At 41.4% G+C, this 22130-nt stretch overlaps 1 protein-coding gene across 1 annotated transcript in view; it reads right to left on the bottom strand.

The window, feature by feature from the left end:
- LOC117459923 (adhesion G protein-coupled receptor A3) overlaps window positions 1-22130 on the bottom strand; it is a 412304-nt gene that overhangs the window by 226418 nt on the left and 163756 nt on the right. Inside the window, 5 exon segments of the mRNA XM_034101091.1 lie at window positions 7102-7257; window positions 7259-7339; window positions 8930-9091; window positions 11013-11162; window positions 14596-14815. Coding sequence (XP_033956982.1) covers window positions 7102-7257; window positions 7259-7339; window positions 8930-9091; window positions 11013-11162; window positions 14596-14815 — 769 coding nt within the window.

Genomic DNA, 22130 nt, shown 5'->3' with positions numbered 1-22130 from the left:
AATACTCAGACCAGTTTTGAGTAAAGCCACATTCAAATATATGTCTTCCCCATTCTGATGCTTGGTTTGAACTTCAACAGACCATCTTGACCAGGACCTGAAAAGTGCAGAACTTGCATCCTCTCTGATGTCAGCAATGGGTCACTACTGGATGAAGTCAGATGGTGGGAAAAGTCTATAAGAAAAATACCCTACTTCTCACTTGATTTAATTATGCAGTAATACATCAAGTTACTGAGGAATGAAAGTATTCAATCACTAGTTTCAAGTGTAGTCTTCAACATTTTTTAGGACTTTTCACAGTGTGTTTTTCAATACAGGATTCTTGTAACATTTTATTTTTGTAAAATATCTAATGAAGTATTAAGTTGGACTTAGCTCGGACCCCAAAGAAACAAGATCTCGATGGGCAAAATGCCGAACACTGCAGTCCACAAACCAATCACAGTGACTACGTCCACTTCATATCTCCAGTCTATGGTCTTGACTGTGCCTACATGCCTTAATGCTTTGAGATTCTGCCAGGTCATTCGCTGATTAGAAAGATTCATTTTTCTTACGTACGTCTTCTAAGTAATCTGACAAAATGAATGTTTGGAAATGCAGAAAATCAATCAGGAGACACATACCTTTGCGACAGAGTGCATGACGTAAGGTGCTTATGTTGTAAGGATGTGTTTTATTACAAAACTTTTTGGCAAGCTGTTGGACCAGCGGGGCCATATGCTGTACGTCTCAGTCCAGTTGGACCTAAATGGCTCCAAACGGTGCTGAGCTTTTGCCAGAGCGAGAGGAGAGCAGATCACTCAGACAGTCAGTTGGCTGCGTGAGGGAACAGCCTGGAAAAGAAGCCCAGTTTATGGGAAGCCGTCAGGTTTTTAGGAGCTAGCCTGTTTATCACTTTAAAGGCCCTCCTTAAAAAAGTCTAGTTAATGACACTCAGGCACCCGACTGCTGCTGGTCGATGAATACTTTTACGTCCATGTCACACAAGATCCTGCAATTTAACTTTTATTTACATTCTAATTTGATTTGTATACAATCAATGACAATCACAATCTGGTATGATAGATATGTTGATTAACTTTGGCTATGATAACCACATTTGTATATAAACATATCATGAATAACTCACTTTTCACAGTGGTGGAAAACAACTAAGTACATTCACTTAGGTACTGTACTTAAGTGACATTTTGAAGTAATTTTACTTCAGTTCAGTGTTTTTATTTGTATTTAAGTGATATAATATTACAAAAAGTTTGTATTTAAAACTTTGTAAAAATGCTGCTTTCTGCAACAATATTAATAATATATCACATTATTTAGTTCACAAGTTACTACTTTTGCTTTTCATATTTTAAATAAATGTTTCTGATAAGCCTACTGTACTTTTACTAATGAATGTAGGACTTTTACTTGTAAAGGAGTATGTTTTACATTAGCATATTTCTTAGTTCACTTAGGTAAAGGATATGAGTTCTTGTTCCTTTTCACTGCTTGTGCACATACATTTGGGTTTTTACGAAACTAAGTAAAAATTATAATTATCATAATGTCTGTGTGTGTGTGTTTTATCTGCATTTCTATGCATTTCTGTGCTGCTTTTATACAACCATATTGACTTTTTAATCTTAAATTACATACCACCTTCCTGCAGAAAAAAACATAGCTACTCTCAAACACCTTCATTCTGACTGTATAATGGCTATTCATGTCATTTTAATCCAGATGATTTGATTGGTAATCATGTACATCTAGTGTTCGTTCAAACACTTTGTGGTTTTACTGGATACATACTTGCAAACGTTTGTTGGTTAATAAACTTTCCTTCATTCTGCATCGTAACACTGGTTTAGGCAGCCTGCTCTCCCATTCAAATATCAAAATATTCAGCCTTTTCAGCACATGATGGGGAAACTTTCAACTTTTTAAAAATATTTTATACTTTTTGAAATATTCAGCTTTTTAAACTCTTTTTTTAACATGTAACTCAATGGGAGGAACCTTCAAATCCTCTTTTACCTACACCGTGCACCACATCCTATTCCTTCCACATACTTTCAGCTAGAGACTTCATTCCAACTTTAAAATGATCACAAGACATTCAGCTATTAAAGTCTTATTCAGAATTTTGATATCTTTTACACTTTTTGAGATATTTAACTTAGTTTGGAGCTTGGTAAAGAGGCCTTCTTCAGATTTTAACATTAGTGTGTATTGCACAGCTCCTTAAGGCTAGAGTGTGTGATGTCACAGCGGACGACAGCTTGAAATTTGCCTTAATTTTTTTTTTTTTAAACCTGCCATAATTCTCAAACCCTACAGTCCTGGGACATAATTGTATGCTTGAATTGTAGGAAAACCTCTCTTAGTTTGAAAAATAAAACCATTTTAAGCAAAGAACTTTAAGAAAATGCCTCTTGAGGGCATGAAGTGACAACAACTGTCAACATGTCTCCATTAAGGCCTATAGTAACTTCTGCCTGATCTTTCCTCACAGCACCAGCCGCACACATTTAGTTAATCTGCCAAAAATGCCACATTATTGACCCGAAAGTACACAAAAAGCACACTTCAGACGCTCAAGGTCCTTGACATGCTTCACGCGTTGACATTTTACCGATAGCAGCTACTGTTTTTTGATTAGAAATGTAAGAAGTTTATGTCTCATTCAGATCAATGGAAAGGCTCTCCTTCACTGATCATCTCCATGGTAACCTTTGATCTCTGCACACAGGTGTTTGATAACGTCGTCACCATGGAAACCTTTGATCTCTGGGCTCACACACAGGTGTTATGATTAGGTGCTCAGCACAGAAACAAACACTGACAAACAGACTGGACTATAACAGACTGTCTCAGACTATTATTTTCTGTCTGATGGAGACTTACTACAGACTTCAACATGTTCCACATATTTTATACATTATTGGTGACATGGGTTTAGTCGAAAAGTTTGCAGTTAAAATATTCTGCTGCTTTTCCAAGCCTTTTTACTTTCTTTTCTCTTCTTAATACACATTCATTCACTACTACTTACATTTATCTAACTCCTTCAGCCTACTTTCAGCTACAGAAACCATTCAACTATTAACTTATTCAGCTATTTCAGGACATTGAGGCTATACATTTAGTCGTTTAAACCTTTTTTAAACCTTTTCTTTTAAATAGTAAGCTTCCTCACTATTTGTCCTACTCTTCCAGTTTAACATTTCACTTTCAAGTTTTAAAAAAACTAATTGCAATGCATTTGAGCAGTAACAATTTTGATTCAAATCATTTCACTTTCTGCATTTCTCTGCTAAGTTCAGCAACACACTTACTTGTTTTTTGTAGCTAACAGCAGCTACAGAGACCATTCAGCTAATAAAATATTCAGATTTTTCTGCATTTTCAGCTAAATTCAGCAACAAATGTACACAGTTTACAGCATTCACACGCATTTTCAGCAGGAAATGCATTTCTAGTTCTTATTGTCATGGCAACACTGGCACTTAATGCTTTGAGCATTGAGAACATAAAAAAATGTGTTTACTGTAATTGTGCGCTGCATCAGAGTTTGCACATTACGTATTAACATGTTTAATGTTTAAAATGTGCCCTATTATGCTTTTTGAGTTTTCTCTTTTGTCTTTGGCTAAAATCCCAAAGAGATTCTGAACAGTAAAGCATGGAGACATGTCACAGAAGAGGCACAAAATACAAATATGAACCTGAAAATGAACATAAAATGTCAAATCTTTCTACTCTCTTTTTGAAATTCCAAAAGATGACATTCAAAAGTTAAAATTTTGAAAAAAAATATATGAAAGCTTCGAAAAATATCGAAAATTGTCAAACATCATGATGTATTTTCAATATTAGTCAACACATTTTCTTTGTACTAGAAATGAAACATCATAAAATTAAATTTGTGTGTGTTCACCATTTTTGTTTGTGCTTGAGACTGGCTCCAAGAGAATATGCCTAATTACTTAGCCTGGGAGATGTTCCCATATTATCAGTAAGTGGCTTTCCCACATGTGGAAAAAGAAATATATTGTTGCAGGTTATACCTTGAATTAGATTAGGAGCCTTTTATAAGCTGTTGAAGTTGCTTTCTTGTCCCTTAACAATTACCATTAAAGAACTCTCAAGCAGGGCTCATCACCCCCCCGCCGTTCCAGAGGAGCGAAGATGTGGAAACTCGGTGGCTCGTAGGTGTGAGAGTGTGAACCGCCCGGGGAGAACAAGCTTTGTTCATTCTGCATGCTAAAAGAGGTGGAAGCAGTATTATACACTTCTTCATTTTACTCTCACAAACTGACCTTTCGAAAAACTACCCAGATATATCGAGTCTTAAAAAGCGTTCCAACAAAAAAGTGGCTGAACTTTCAGAAAAAAATTCAAAAATGTAGAACATTTGCCAAATCTAAGCACAGCAAGAAGATAATAACATTTAGTTAAATGCTACTCCTTACTGTGTAGAATGATCCTGCAATATGACTCTCGTAACGCATCTTCCACTTGGGTAATTATGTTTATACATGTATTCTGTTAGTCACACTAAGGCAATATTCAAGTATAGTCTAATTGAAATGTAATATGTGTAATTATCTTGCCACCTACAAGCAGTTGTGACCTGCTGTGAATTGGGTTCTTGATTAACGTTATGTTATTAGTAAATGTGCCATGTTAAACCCAGACTCACTTAATGGAGATACAATATGGATTTAGCCTTTATTGTTCCAATATTATTATGATTTCTCCTCACAAGCTTTTGGCAATAACACAGAAGTAATCCCCATCACAGCCTTACTGTAAATCAATCGTGTATACACAACTCTATAATACATGTGTATTCTCTAAGTCAAATTTAAGCAATGTTCAAGTAAGCAATTATGGAGTCTAATTTATATTGAATATTTGTAATCCTCTTGCCACCCCACCCCCCTAACCCACCAGAGCACCCACAATCTAAAACTAGCCCAAGTTGTATATATATAAAAAATATTATCTGTATTATTATATTTGTATATATGTATGGCCAGGTAAGTATATATATATTATAAGTCATTGTTATTGTGTTTTTATAAATATATATCCTGCACCACCTTTACTTTCCCCCTGTCTTTTGCTCCAGTTGCCCCATCACTTACCTGTCTATCAGTTTGTCTGACTGCCTTAGCTTCAGTCCGTCTGTCCAAATTAGTGTCTATGCCATTTAAGGTTTGTGGGAGTGTGGGAGGGAGGGAGGGAGAGAGCGGTAAGGGTACCAGGGGAGGAGGGGAGAAGTGACTTCACCTGTTTTTGCAATATGTGCAAAACTTAAAAAATAAATATATATATACAGTATAAACAATTGGAAACACTCAATTGAGCTACAATGACCTCAAAAGTATGTAATTGAGTAAATCTACTAAAAATTATAACTTGTTAAACCTATAAAGCGTAGGCATGAATACACATTCTCAGTGCTGTAGTAAAAATAGATGTTTTGCTACATTTGCCTCCGAGTCCATCTGGAAATCATCATATTGTGATTCAAACTGCAGTGTTGTCCCTCATATGATACAGCTGATTTACCTCAGCTTCCAGACACCTGTACACACACACGCACACACACACACACACACACACACACACACACACACACACACACACACACACACACACACACACACACACACACACACACACACACACACACACACACACACACACACACACACACACACACACACACACACACACACACACACACACACACACACACACACACACATGCATGCTTCCAAACAGCCTGGAACTATAACTAAGTGTTGTAATTGCTGGGAATACCGCCAACACTTGACACTGTCTCCCAGAGAAGAGGAAGACGAGGGAAGTGAAGAAAGCATGAAGACAAAAAGACAAACACACATTCAAGTTCTCCTGCTGATGCACAGTGACAAACAGACTCACGTGCACACTAATGAAAACATTGGCGGAGTGAATAGCCAGAGGGTGCAAACTGTTCAAACATTACACAAATGTGCCACTTCAGTGCCAGGGGAGGTGAATGTTTAGCCCACCCTCTGCAGAGTGCCCGTGTTGAAGTGGTATTTGGCATTTGGGACGGCTAAAAAAACAGGAGCCATGCCGGGGCCACAGCTGTTTAAAGTGACAGGGACGCAAGGCCATCGTATTCATCACACGGGAGTGGCCCCGCACTCACCCACTCCCAAAGTACCCTCCTATTTTCAGGCCCAGTCGCCGCTAAAACGCCACCAATCAGCAGCTGAGCTATGGCGTGCCAACAGCGCCAAATAAGGTGTCATTTTCCTGAGACAAATAGTCAACAACTGACCTAAGGGCAGGTGGTAACCCCTTCCCACGTGCTTCAACTGTGTGTCTGATAATTCATTTGATGGTGCCCACGAGCTGCTGGACAAGCTGTTCTCACATTCTTATATTTAGTTTATCCTCTTTTATAACATCTTTTCTCACAGTCCTGCATTCGAACAAAGCGTCAAAAATAATAAAATGTATGCCCTTAAAAAAATACCTCTGGGAATGAGAAAGAGAAGCTGGATTTGGTGCATCTCGCCAACAGAGACAAACGTAACGCTGGATAAGCATATTTTACAAATGTTTCCCACTAACTTGCATCTTACCTTGTCCCGCAAAGCCATCGTATTCATCACAGGCGAGTGGCCCCGCATTCACCCACTCCCAAAGTACCCTCTTATTTGCAGGCTCCACCCCCGCTAAAATGCCACCTATGAGCGGCTGATCTATGGCGTGCCAACAGCGCCAAATAAGATGTCATTTTCCTGAGACAAATAGCCAACAACAGACTTAAGGGTGGTAACCCCTTCCCACGTAGCTTAAACTTCACTTTACTGTGCCCACAAGCTGCTGGACAAGCTGTTTTCATATGTGCCTCTCCTCTTTTAGAACATCTTTCTCCCTATTATGTTTGCAAGTGTCAAAAGTATGGCTTCAATAAAAAAAAGACCATTGGAAATAAGTAGGAAGCAATGGCAAAGCAGGGCTTCCGGACCACAGGTTGGAGTTGGTGGATCTTTGACAACAAACCCAAATAAAAAACGGGGGGGGCACTAACTTGTGCCTTACCTTGCTGAGCTGACTGGCTGGTGAAGCGCTGTTGTTGACGGTGTGGCATTTGAAGTTGAGCAACGACTCCCCCGCGGCGTCACCCTCTCTGATCTTGTCCTGGTCGGAGTGGGAGTGGCCGTCAGCGAGGGGCGAGGTGGCAGATGAGGGGGGGGGGGCGCTGAAGTGCAGTACAGGACAGACCGAGGAAGTTGGACGGTCGGATCAGAAAGGCCTCCAGAGCTATGTTAGCTGAAACCTAAGGGGACCACACATTTGGCAGAAAGGGGGGAAGGGTTGGAGGGTGGTGTAAGAGATTTCTAAATTAGTCATTTTCTCCTTTCATGTTCGATTCACTACTTTCATCAGTCATACATATTGTGTTTTATATTTGATTGCCTCAATGCCTTCTGATATCCTCACAGTAGGCATTTGAATATGTGCAATACTGATCACCACTTTCATGGAGTATTTAGTGGTTTAGTCCACTTTGTGACACCTCTGATGTTCCTGGTGAAAAATGGCCACCATAGGAAATGAATGGCTAACCCTAGATTATGTTCATCCATCAGATAGGACACCATACAGTACAACCATGTGCATTTTTGAATATATGTTCAGTGTCTATTCTTTGTATATTCACTGCAGTTATTCATGCGAACCAGTATTTTGAGACATTGTTTACAGCTTAAATGTCATTTTGGTGATGATTAATGGTTTTTGAGTTAATGTAAAAGCAGTAGGGCTGTCAAACGATTATCATTTTTAATCAGATTAATCACAGTTTAAAAATTAATTAATCATGATTAATCACCATTCGAACTATGTCCAAAATATGCCATTTCTTTATGTATATTGTTGTTGGAATGGAAAGATAAATGAAAGAAGGCGGATATATCCATTTAACATAGAGTATCTATGTTTATTATAACATTTTTCTGTGTGTCAACATGAAAGACAGCCCACACACCTATCAATCATCAAACCGTGGGGTCTTAAATCTAACCGCCTTCTGGAAAAGCTTCACAAATACGTCGGTACGCAAATGCGCTTTGTGACACAAGTGATGGTACGCATTTCAGATTACGCACATAACCTGCGTACCAGTTATGTGCACCCCTGTACTACAGCAAAATTATTCTCCGTCGGAACTTCCTGCAACAACACCACGCCGTTATCTTGATTCTGATTGGCCAGAAGACATTATCAAAGATGTTCTATTGAGAAGACGATCACTACGTGACAAAAGTTTTCAAAACCATTTCTGGTCTTCGGTATTTCCAGACAAGTGGCTACTGAAATCAATCTTACTGACTGCTGTCTGTGCAATTCTCGGCGCGAGTTGGCGGACTTTATTTTGCTTACTTTAACATCATTTTTCATGGTGGGGCTAAGCCATTTCTTGGTATGGCTGTAGCCTACCCCAGCCATACCCTGGCGCTGCCACTGGTGGGATGTATGGGGCGGGCCATTCTGCACATGCGTTAAATGCGTTAAATATTTTTAACGCAATTAATTCAAAAAAATAATTACCGCCGTTAACGCGATAATTTTGACAGCATTAAAAAGCAGTTAAAATAGGCCTGTCAGATTTGACCATGAACACCAAAGTAAGGAGCTAGCAACAAACATGAAAAGAGGGTCAAGAAGATGCTTTTATACCAAGTGACAGCAAAAGAAGCAATTAATCTCATGCATTCTTCTGGCTATCAGCTCGAGCCAAATTAACTTGTCATTATTCTACGGAGAAAGAAAAAAGGTAAGGCTTTGGGCAATTTAATCAGATTAACAACTTTAGCCTTGACTGAGTCTTTCCGATGTTTTTGGGTGTTTGAAAGTCAGGCCGTACCTTGGAAATGACCTGATTGTCTCCGGTCAGCGACAGGTCGGCGATGCGCTCCACGCACTGGACGATGCGAGTGCACGCTCTGGCCTCATTCTGGGCCATCCACAGGACGTGCTCCTCCACCAGCATCATGTTACTGGCGATGTCTGATATATAGTCCCCCAGCTGCAGACACAGAGGCACACTTGTATGCAAAACTAGACAAATTGTAAGAAGCCAAAACACACTTGCAGTAGACTCATCATGCACATCAATCATATCCGCAACAACAGGCACATTTATAATCTACAGTCAGAATTGTGGGGGAGGCAATGGTGGCTTCATTCATTATAGGGAGATTTAATTTAGATTAGCAGCTCCAATGGGGCATAATCACTTCCTTGGGACGGCAGCTCGCTAGTTACGTACTGTACTTTTCATTGTTGCTTCAATTGACTGGATGAATGAGGGTGGTCTCATCAGCATTGTCTTAAGAATGATAAAATGGAAGTATCTCCTAATAATACCTCCTCCCGGGGCGACCTATAATGAATAATTGGACCAGTGAGAGCTAATATTGATTATTTCCACTGAGTAAGCTCAACACCATTCCCTCCCTACATTCTGACCTTCAGTGAGACGTAAGGCCCTCCGATTGCCGCTGGCCACAGACAGAGGAGAGGTTCGCTTAAGGTACAACACAGCTTGCTCAAAAACAGATGCATCTTTATAACCATCATTGCCATTCATGTCCAACGCCAGCATGGGCGAGAGGGAAGTGCGCAAGGTGAAAAGTTAAGCTGTCTGGAATCGATTAAAGGGTTGAAGCCAGGAGACAGCGCACTGCCATGTCTGTTTGGGGCAGATCATGCTGTCTGCGGCTCAGATTCAATGAAGAGTCCTTTTCTGTTTGCTCTGTTGACCTTCATTAAACCCATCCCTAGGACAACCACTGTCCAATCCTTCAGTAAACATTCTAGGAAAATTGAGATGTTAGTTTGTGCTGACTCTCCAGGTAAAATCGGAGTGTTACCTCTAATGGGCCGTCCTTCCTGGTCAATCAGTTGCATTAACGCTGCCTGTATTGCAGTTTCTGCTTCATCGATTCGTCCCTCAGCTTCCTCTGTACAATTCCTGTTTTTGTTCTGTTAGTTCTTGTATCTTGTCTAAAGTCCTTGATTTCTGTAAGTATACTTGCTAGAATCTCTTAATTTGTCTTCTTCCGAGCTACTTCGGGAATAAAATGTTGATTTGTCAACGTCATTGATGCAATTTGTCTACGCTTTCCTTACTGTATGTGTATGAAAACCCTCACTTTGTTATTAATAGGATTGTTAGTAGGTTTTTTATTTACAAAACCATCTGCAGCTCAAAAATTAAGCTGCCAAGTTTAAAGGTTAGTTAAGTCCCTGTAACTATTTCACCAGCACTTACAATGGTATGACTTTCTTGAAGTGAATATACCTGCACTTCCCTTTTTGTTAGAAATATTAATCTTCATTGTTTTTGCACACAAACAACTGGAAAATATTCCTTTCGTTTTTGTAATAATTTAGTTTTTTTTAGGCTAATGGAAGGGAGTAATAACCAAACTGAGTCAAAATTAAAGAATATATATATTGAAGTACCTGGCTGCAATGATATTACTGTTCCTGTATGCTTGTCCTTCAACTGGTTTCTGGCGCTTGCATTGACGGGTCAAATGTTTCGCTTCATAAAATGGCTTCTTTATTCACAATACTCAACAAAGTATACTGTAAGTTTAGTCCTTCTGTCCTGGCTCGCATTTCAGAATTATTATATTTAGAAATTTGCCATCAATACTTATATATATTTTACATGTGGAGGGAAACATTGACAGTCTTGGCAACAGGAGCCAAGGGGGAGGGGTTTAACGTAGGGTCAGTTGGAGCTTTTTAAGGCAAATTATTTATTTCAGCGAGCTGTGAAAAAGCACATGTAAGAGAAGCGGGAAACAATACCAGCGAAGTAGTACACACGATGCTTCAAAATAAACAGTTTTTCAAATGTTCACGTCTGGATCTGATGCTTAGATCCCACTTCACGTAGCAAACTGCCTGTGGCGTCCCTCTGTGTGTTCACTCACATCTTTACGTTTCTCCACCAGCCTCGTCAACCTCTCCACCAGGTGAGTGACGAAGATGACGTCCATGACATCAGTGAAGTGTGCTGCCCTGCTGGTGAAGGCCACTAACTGCTGGCCCAAGGGCTGAGCATTGGTGGTATTCACAGTTATCTGGAATCAAATAAAACATACATCAGTATTTAGTCCATCAGTGCAATTCAACAAAGACATCACATGAAGTAGCTCTGACAACATTTAATAAATAATACATCACAGTAATGCTGTTTCATGTCATGCATGTCGTTTTGAACTTGAATGTGGTACAGTAATCCTGTGTGTAATGTAGGATGAAACAGCTTATCGTCAGTCACTTTGTATTATGTATATAAAGGCTTACATGTACAGTTCTTCAAATACCTGCAGGCTACCCAAGAGCCAGTGGAGATGTTTGTATCTGTATTCCAGGAATATGTAATCAAAGTATGAGTTAGGATCGCACGATATACTGTATATCAGCGGCGATCTATGATTGGAGGTGATGGAAAATGTTTAGCATTACGTTTTATTCCAATATAGAATTAAGGCCGCTAAATTGGCAGCCGATAATATAAGGCCAAATTGCTTTAACTGACTTAACATGCTCAGGATATGAACACTCCATTACTCCAAGTAACCCTAACACTTTTTAAAGAGGATATACTATCCTCATTTTTAGGTTCATATTTGTATGTTGTGCCTCTACTGTGACATGTCTCCATGCTCTAATGTTCAAAAAGCTCTTTATTTTTCTCATACTGCCTGTGCTGCAGCACCTCTTTTCACCCTCTGTCTGAAACCAGAGCCCAGTCTGCTCTGATTTGTTAGTTGGCCGGCTCTGTTGTTATTGGTCAACCGCTTAGAGATGTGTCGGAAATACCCTGTCACTTTGTTAGTGAAGTTAAGAAAGGAGTACATGTTAGCCTGTGCAGAACATTTACATCCACACAAACCTATATAACGCACTAAAGGAAAGGGAACACCCCAAAAAGCACCCTATAGGGCCTCTTTAAAGATGGTTTGGAATCAGACAATAAAAACAGGGAATAATTATAAACCTAGAGATCCAAACATTACCGTCTGCATTGCTGATCATTTACAGAGTTTCAAAGGAAGAACAGTTTTGTTCTAAATAAAAAGGTTTGTTATCTGCAATAAAAGCCTTTGATTATTTTCGAATTTTTTTTTTAATGAACATTGATAAATCAGTGTTTTTCTTACGCTCGGATGTGCCTAAAACAAGGTAATGAAAGTATTTAAAAAATTGAAAGTCAAATTGGGTATCTGCTATAAAAGCAGGTCATTATGAATTATTGGTTATGAAAAAATGAGTAGTGCATCACTAGTCTGAGTTCCTTAAAGCCCCTGTCACACTGTCCCGAAATTGACACCCGATGGACACACGATAAAGGCAGGGTGCGAACTGGAGGGGAGCAGGGGGAGCTATAGCTCCCCTAGTGGTGACATGAGCTCCCCTGGGAACATGGTTTGTGAAATTTGGGGGGAGCTCTCTAAAATACTGATATGATGACCAAATAAATTCCATTTTGGGCATGTTTTTTTTTCAAAGGTGTAAAATAAGTGAAATAAAATTATATTTAGAGTTTATGATTCATGAAAAAAGTGTCGCCTGCTTGCATGCTGCCCGCAGCTCCACCCACTACCCACTCACTCGTTTAGTTAGCACTGCATGTTTACCAGGCATTGTTGCTGCTGCTGACATGTCGAAAAGAAAAAAACAACATACCTTGGGCAATTTCTTTAAAAAGACGGCCAAACAACCTGATCAAGAAGACCAACCGAATGTAGCTGGTGGTAGCACATCGTACGTTGTGACTGCTGCTACAACAGAACCGAGAGAGGAGGGAGCTAACGTCAGTGCTAGTGCTAACTTGACAGCTAACGTTAACTTGGGGGCTGAAGAGCTATGTGAATCGTTGTGTTGTGTGTGTGGCGTCGCGTCTCTCCAGGCAGTGAGAGGGTTGTGTTGTGCTATAGCTGTATTATTAATATTAATATTGTTCATGGTTGGTGCCGCTGGCTGCTCTTATCGCGTGTGTTCGGCTCTATGTAGGCTACAGCCATAATGAAGCCCATGTGAAACAATGTAGCCTGTTTTTGAGTCATTTTAAGTTGATTTCATTAAACAGTCAAACGTTACATTGGTGGTCCGTGGATTATTTATTATCAAGTTGATTGAAGTTTGCGTAGCCCAGACATGCTCGGGAAATCTGTTGACATGAACATGACCCATCGGGACGTTTCATGTAAATGTAGACCTGTGGCACCACCAGATTTTCTCTTTATAATAGGCCTATGTCTGTGCTGTTGCTATTAATGCACGGATCAGCATTTACCCCCCCCCCCCCCCCGCAAAAATAAATAAAATCCCGGCTCCCCCGGAGACCGTGGTATAGTTCGCACACTGGATAAAGGAAATGTTCAAATTCGGCTGTGATCGTAGCAACATCGGGCCATTCGTGAGGGCATCTTAAGCCATCATATGACCGCCAGTGGAGTTTCTCAGGCTCCGGTAAGCAACTTCGTGAGCGGCAACTTCGTAAGGCACTCGTGAGGGCATCTTGTCAAGTCGTGTCATCTTCGTGTTATCATCGGTGCATTCGCCCTCACTCTGATCGGGGCGAATGCCCGATGGCACCGATGATAACAAGATGCCCTAACGATGGCCTTACGAAGGGCAAAATTGACACACGAATTCAACACGAAAATGAACCTTCACAAGGTCCTTTGGCTATTTTTTGGCATGCCAAAGATTTTGCCACCGCTCACGAAGTTGCTGCCGGAGCCTGAGAAACTCCACCTGGCGGTCATACGAAGGCTTAAGATGCCCTCACGAATGGCCCTATGTTGCTTCGATCAGAGCCGAATTTGAACATTTCCTTTATCGTGTGTCCATCTGGTTGTTTTATTGCACAACAAAATCATGTAAACATATTATGTAAATAACCCAATTTGTGTTCTGTGAAACTGAAAAGGATATAATATATTATTTTGAAGGCGAGTTGACAGGAAGTTGTTGTTGCAGTGGAAACAACAACATGACGGAGAAAACGTAATATCTTCTACATAAAGACGGAGAAAGTAAAGAACAAAGTCTGAAAATATCAGTACAGTATCATAGTACTTTAACATAATTGTTTGTGTTACTTTCGTTGCAGTTGTATGTCTTGAATGTAGCCTTCGTGTGTGGTTCGGGGCCATCTTCGTGCGAAATTCACAATTCCATATTCGTGTGTCCATCGGGTGTCAACTTCGGGACAGTGTGACAGGGGCTTAAACCAATTCATTGACATTAGGGGGACAAGTGTGGAATACATTCTGTGAATAAATCTGAGCACGAGCTCTCTGTGTATTTAAACTAAAATAAGACTTTGTTTATCCAGAAGGAAAGTCCTGCGCTAGAGTTGCAACAGATTAAAGCTCAATAAACATAATAATAATACAACGTTATACTAACAGTGCAGTAAAAGAGCAAAAAAAAAAAAAAACGAGAACAACGAAAACTGTACAGTGAGGAGCGGTGACAGAAAAGTTACGTAATCAGTACCTGTGTGAGTTCGTGCAGCACGCGGGTCAGCTCGCTGGCGTACAGACACTGGGTGTAGTCCTCCTCCGCCCAGCGTCCACTTTGGTCACAGCTCCGCCAAGCCTTCTTCCCCCTCTGGCTGGAGGGGTGGGCGGCGCTGCCAGAGGGGTGGGGGGCCGAGCCAGAGGTGGCAGCAGCGCAGGGCAAGAAGGCAAGGATGCCAGCCAAAGTCTTTGGCCACCTGCCAAAAAAACCATCAGAATCTTCAGTCAGTGATCCAGATGGCAATTTCATACTCCCTGTAGGAAATGATTCATTTGCATATTTGATTTTCCAGCTATCTGTAATTATTTTTGCTGTTACTTGATTGTTGTGTCTTCGTGAAGATTCGGACTTAATTCACTTTATTTACTAACTTTATTAATCAAATTAACAGTCGTTCCAATTTGAGCACCATGACAAAAAAAAAGTTTGATTAATTACAGAATGCACTTTAAAAGAGACACACAACCAACTGCAGGCATCAAGATTAGTTCACTGCTCTGAATGACATAAAACTAATTCCCAATAATTTCATAGGGGTTATCTTTATGACCTTGCACGAGGTACACCCGTAGCCAGAGTGTCAAGATTCGTGGAAAAGGTAGGACCCAAATGCAGAATAAAAAAGACAAAAAAAAGTCAAGGAACAAAAGGCAAGCTTTATTTAAAAAAACTGATGACTGAAAAAACATGACATGAAATAAACAGGTAGCACGAGGTAAACACAAACTGACCATGACCAACATGGAGGGAGACCATACTTGCCAACCCTCCCGATTTGTGCGGGAGTCTCCCGATTTGATTGCCCTCTCCCGGTTTCCTCCCGGGGTCATATTTCTCCCGCATTTCTCCCGATTTCTGACAAAATCAGATTTATTCAGGACTGTTTCCACTCGGACTTTAATACAGCTACATCATTGTTTGGTTTCCATGGTAGCGCGTCTCTTTAGTAGCGTGCGCAACTGAAAGTCTGAGGCAGATAGTCACAGAAAACAGAACAAGAATTGACAACTCGACCCTCTGCTCACTCCTTTCCTGAAAAAGACAGGTCCAGCTCACACATATGCTCCATCAAGGATGGTGCTACAGGCCGCAAGGCAGTGCACTTACAACTACAATAAGCATGTTAATGTTAATCTAATACAGCTCCGGCGATCCACTAACACCCCCCCCCCCCCGCGGTTGTTTTGAAATGCTCCCAATTTCTGAGGTCTCAAGGTTGGCAAGTATGAGGGAGACAGGAAAGACAGACAAGACACAGGGAGAACAGAATTGCAAAATAAAACCCATGACAAGACAGACACAACTAAAATGGTGACATAGTGACAGAACCCCCCCCCCCCCCCCCCCCAAGGGACGGATTCAAGACGTCCACATCAAGTCCAACACTTCCAAAAGGGTGGGTGGAGGGGGTCCGGAGGACGGGTTTGGGCTGACAGCCCGGAGGCACGGCAGAGGACCAGGAGTCGGTCTCGGGCGGACGGCCCGGGGGCAAGGCAGAGGAACAGGAGTCGGTCTTGGCCGGCCGGCCCGGGGGCACGGCAGAGGCCGGGAAGTGGCTAAGGCCGCGGTGGGCATAGTCAGGGAGCTGGGCACAAGGACGGACCGGGTTCGTGGCCGACTGGACCACCGGCGGAATAGGATCTGGTGTCGGTGGGACACCCGGCAGGACAGAGTTCATAGCCGGCGGAGACTTGAAAAGGGACTCGAGACGGGACTTGAGAGGGGACTCGAGAGGGGACTCGAGACGGCAGGACCCACGATGAAGAAGGGACTTGAGTCGGCCGGTACGCCGACAGGACACGGGGAGTTGGCATCGGCCGGAGAGCCAACAGGAGACGAGGAGCTGGAGTCGGCCGGTACGCCGACAGGACACGGGGGGCTGGCGACGGCCGGAGAGCCAGTACTGGAGCCCCTGCGAGATGGAGTTCATGACTTTATGAGCTGTTCATGAGCACTCATGAAACATTCATGAACAACTCATTATATGTTCACTTGTCATGTTCATGAACCAAAATTCTTAAAATGCTCATGAACCATTTTAAAGAGCAGTTCATGAAATGTTTATGAACATTGTTCATTCATATAAAGTTCCTGTTTTGCTCATGACAGACTTTTATGAGCAATTTATGAACTTTTCATGATCCAGCCAATCACAACATTATAATTAAAACCCCAAAAAGTGTGCATGAGTATTTCATGAACTTTTCATGACTATGAGCATTTCATGAATTTTGGATGATTGTGGCAAGTTCAGAATATTTTGGAATATTCATGAGCATTTTATGAACTTTTGATGATCAGTGTGATGTTTTTAAAGACCTCTTGAATATTCATCTACTATTTGAACATTTCTTTCTTTTTTAAAACTTTTAATCTTAAAACAAAACAATAGTGAATTTGAAACTGAACATTATCTGTATTTATTTTGGTGACATTCATATCATTTTATGGTTTATCTGTACTGTTTGAGAAGCAGTACGAGTAAGTAGCACTAAGGTGGAACCTTTGGCAGGTGAACGGTGACATCTGGGTTACCTTAGGGGGGACACTTCCGCCCCCTCCTCAGAAGCAATCCAGACGATCAACCGGATCCTGTGTATAATTATTGCTGCTCCACTTTTCTGTTTTCTACAGGTCAGTACATAATGAAAATGATCGATGTTAACTTGTGTGAATTAGATATGATGTTGGAGATGTTTAGGAGAGTGTGTCAGAAGGTTTTGAGCATGTTTGACATAGTAACGGTATTTTAAAAATACTAAACTGTCCGCAACAATAGATGCCATTTTCGCGGGCTTCAGCCGCACCTGGGTAAATGTGACCTGAGCGAAGGCTCGCAGGCAGGTTAGCTGCTGCGCACGGGTAATATATTTTGTTTACCTGAGTGCAGTCTTGCAGGCACATTGCCTTGTTTTTTAATATTGACAGTGTATTTTTGTGATCTCCATAATATGTTATATTTGGTAAAGATAGATATATTGATAGAAAGTATTATTTGATAGCGTTATGTGTTTATAGATAACAACCTGTCCTTCACTGCAAACATAGCTGCTACAACCTGCTGCTGCAGATACACGCTTTACAACATCAGGAGTATGCGTCCCCAGCTGACCCAGAAAGCGACGCAGGTTCTGGTCCAGGCTCTCATCACCTCACGCCTAAACTACTGCAACTCCCTCCTGGCTGGTCTACCTGCATGTGCCATCCAACCTGCAGCTCATCCAGAATGCAGCGGCTCGTCTGGTCTTCAACCTTCCTAAATTCTCCCACTCCACGCCGCTCCTCCGCTCCCTCCACTGGCTTCCGGTAACTGCTAGAATCCACTTCAAGACAATGGTACTTGCGTACCATGCTGCGAATGGATCTGGCCCTTCCTACATCCAGGACATGGTTAAACCGTACACCCCAGCACGTGCACTCCGCTCTGCATCAGCCAAACGGCTCGCTGCACCCTCGCTGCGAAGGGGACCCAAGTTCCCATCAGCAAAAACACGTGGGTTTGCTATCCTGGCTCCAAGATGGTGGAATGAGCTCCCCATTGAAATCAGGACAGCAGAAAGCTTACACACCTTCCGGCGCAGACTGAAAACTCATCTCTTTCGACTCCACTTCGAGCGATAGAACTATTAACAAAGCACTTATGGACTGGCTTACCTAAAGCCAGTTGAGTAGCACTTGAAATGTTTTTGCTGAAACCTGATGTACTTATATGATTCTGTTTTCTTCAAGTTTGTATTTTGTTGGTCGAACGCACTTATTGTAAGTCGCTTTGGATAAAAGCGTCAGCTAAATGCAATGTAATGTAATAATTTATATTGACTATGTTGAATTTCTCCTTGAGATACAGTAATTGACTGTGACAGACAGATAACTTAAATGGAGAAATGTGATGTTTGTAAAGTTCAGCTATTTGAATGTAACTGTGTACTTTGAATTTTGAATAAGAAGCATTCCAGACGATCAACCGGATCCTGTGTATAATTATTTTGTACTTTTCTATTTTCTACAGAAATCATTTATTGTTGCTGTGGTACCCAAGCTTTTGGGACCCGTAACAAAAAATGTTGTGCAGCTGAGTGTCAAGAACTGCTTCAAATAGTGATAGGATTAATTGTAGTGCTCCACCTGTATACATGTATGTTTGTTTGTTTGTTTGTTTGTTAATTTGAGTAAAGTTCCATTGTGATTGACATAATTGTTGTTTTCTATGGTTGCCAATTGACCCACAGTCAGTGGTTCATGAACAGTTCATGTACATGAACAGTTCATGAACAGTTCATAGCCAGCCATTGAATTATATTCAGTGACTGGGTATGAACTGTTCTTGAACGGTTCATGAAGTTGTTATGAACGGTTCTTGATATGTTCATGAACAATTCTTGAAATGTTCTTGGTTGAATATCCCTACACACTCACTGAAAACTCCATTTCATGAATTGTTCATGAACCTGCCTAAAACCATATTCCATGAATTGTTCATGAACCATTCCAGCACAGGAGTTTCATGAGTAGTTCATGAACTGCCCTAGTGCCATTTAATGTTCATGTCACTTTCATGAACAGTTCATCAACTTTGTTATGAGCTGTTTATGAGCTGTTCATGAATATGGTTCACTAATATTTCATGAACTTTTCATGACAAGTTCATGAACAGTTCACTATCATCTCACTGGGGAGTACTGGAGCCGGGACCATCACTGCATGGACCGGTACTGGAGCCGGAACCATGGTTGCTAAGACCGGTACTGGAGCCGCGGACCATGGCTGCTGGGACCAGTACTAGGGCCGGAACTGGAGCCACTGGAGTTCGGGCTGGAATCCTGGCCTTGCATCTTCCAGAAACCTTCCGGAGGATCCGTGGACCTCCAAAGGCCAGGCCAGACCCCAGGAAAGGGTTAGAGGCTTGAGACACATTTTCAGGACTTCTTGTAAAAAGTTGTAGCAACCTCCTGGCGTGCCTCCTTCAAAGCATCCTCTCTACCCCGTCTAGATGAGGCGTCATACCAGGTATAACAAATGTACTCCATAGAGTACCCAAAACGTTCCGCCTGTAGAGCCACAAAATCAGAATCTGCTGGCTCCAAATTTGGTCGGTTCATTCATGTCAGGATTCGGGGAAAAAGTAGGACCCAAATGCAAAATAAAAAAGACAAAAAAAAGTCAATGAACAAAAGGCGAGCTTTATTTAAAAAAAACTGATGGCTGAAAAAACATGACATGAACTAAACAGGTAGCACGAGGTAAACAAAAACTGACCGTGACCAACATGGAGGGATACAGGAAAGACAGACAAGACACAGGGAGAACAGAATTGCAAAATAAAACCCATGACAAGACAGTAAAAACTAAAATCGCGACATAAAACTAAGATCATGACACAGAGGTGTTTTTTTTGTCTCATTCTCCAGGACTTGGTATCTCAGGAACTTTAAAAAAAGAAGAAGCTGTGTGTGTGTGTGTGTATATATATATATATTAGGGCTGTCAAACGATTACAATTTTTAATCAGATTAATCACAGCTTAAAAATTAATTAATCATGATTAATCACCATTCGAACTATGTCCGAAATATGCCATATTGTTGTGGGAATTGAAAGATAAATGAAAGAAGGCGGATATATCCATTTAACATACAGTATCTATGTTTATTATAACATTTTTCTGCATGTCAAAATGAAAGACAACCCACACACCTATCAATCATCAAACCGTGGGGTCTTAATTCATTACGTGTTGATTTCTATCAACGGGGGAGTACTTCAGGAACGTCGGGGGGGGCGGCTAGTGGAGTACTTCGTGACCACAGAGTGTGAACGTTGTGATCAGCTGTTTTAGCGCAGTTCTCCAGTGAAGGGGGGAGTCTCCCTCCGCAGCCGGTTGGCGTAGTTTTGGCACAATTCCGTTGTACAGACCGACGTTAACAGCAGCCTGTCTGTGCACACGGAGACCGACTCTGTCGTCCGGTGATCTAACCGCCTTCTGGAAAAGCTTCACAAGTACGTCGGTACGCAAATGCGCTTTGTGACACAAGTGACGGTACGCATTTCAGATTACGCACATAACCTGCGTACCAGTTATGTGCACCCGCCATATTATTACTATTATATGGCTCTGCCCTGAACTACAGCAAAAGTATTCTCCGTCGGGACTTCCTGCAACAACACCACGCCGTTATCAAAGATGTTCTGTTGAGAAGACGATCACTACGTGACAAAAGTTTTCAAAACCGTGGCTACTGAAATCAATCTTACTAACTGCTGTCTGTGCAATTTACTCCGCGCGAGTTGGCAGACTTTATTTTGCTTACTTTAACATCATTTGTCATGGTGGGGCTAAGCCATTTATTGGTATGGGTGTAGCCTACCCCAGCCATACCTTGGCGCTGCCACTGGTGGCACGTATGGGGCGGGCCATTCTGCACATGCGTTAAATGCGTTAAATATTTTAACGCAATTAATTCAAAAAATTAATTACCGCCGTTAACGCGATAATTTTGACAGCACTAATATATATACATGCATTTTGATTATCTGGCTAACCCTTGAACGGACCCTTTTGACACATGGCGTGAGTGCCACATATGAAGTTTATTTGGAACAGTGCTTCTTTAGAAAACTGCAAAGCGCAGTCTGTCAGCCTGGACTTTGGTTAGCAGAGCCTAAAAAGTGGATGCAAAATAGTTTTGCATCAAAATCCAGCTCGGCAAGGTCCGCTAACGGCATAGGCGGCGCGTGAGGCTCAGGTTTGGGAAGGCCACTTTTTTTACCTGACACTGCCCGCCCCCGGCGTCTATAGAAAAGAGCTCAACTCAGTGAAAGCACCGCCTGCTGACCAATCAGAGCTCAGTGTGCAGAGTTTAAATCTATCAAGTCATATTACAGGAGAAAGGAAATACAGTTTAAACTGCCATATGCAGAGAAGACGCCGACGTGTACGGACACTATTCAGACGTCTTGTTGTGCGTAGACGGCTCTGCTAAAGATTCTTCCCTAGTTTAGGTTTCATGGTTCCTGTTTTATTTTGATAGTCTTGTCTACCCTCATGTGTCTAAAGTACATTTCCTGCCTTGTCTGTTTTCCCACTGTTGTGATTGTCTAAATTGTCTTCACCTGGTGTTGTCTGTCTAGTATATATAGTTCTCGTCTTCCCCTGACTCGTTGCCAGATTGTCTCGTGTGTTCCAAGCATTCCAGCGTTAAGATCATTTGTCATTGTCCTTAGAGTTATCGTCCATAGAGTGTTAGGTTAAGTAAGTAGTTTTTTGATAGTATAGGTTAGACAGTTTATTGAGTGTTTGTTTTGTTACTTTATGTATTCAGTGTGTTGTTACCTGATTACATTAAAACACTTTATTTTGATACTTTGTTTGTCTCTGCATCGTGCATTTAATTCCACGCCTTTGTACAGCCTTAACACGTCTCTGTATTCTTGTTTTGATCAAAATAGTAATATTTTAAACCGAGATTTAGGGTTAGCTTTTTGGAACAAAATAGAGACATGGAAACTTAAAA

This window comes from Pseudochaenichthys georgianus, chromosome 15 (genome assembly GCF_902827115.2).
Source record: "Pseudochaenichthys georgianus chromosome 15, fPseGeo1.2, whole genome shotgun sequence".
Classification (NCBI taxonomy): domain Eukaryota; kingdom Metazoa; phylum Chordata; class Actinopteri; order Perciformes; family Channichthyidae; genus Pseudochaenichthys; species Pseudochaenichthys georgianus.
This window is presented reverse-complemented; position numbering and strand designations above follow the sequence as displayed.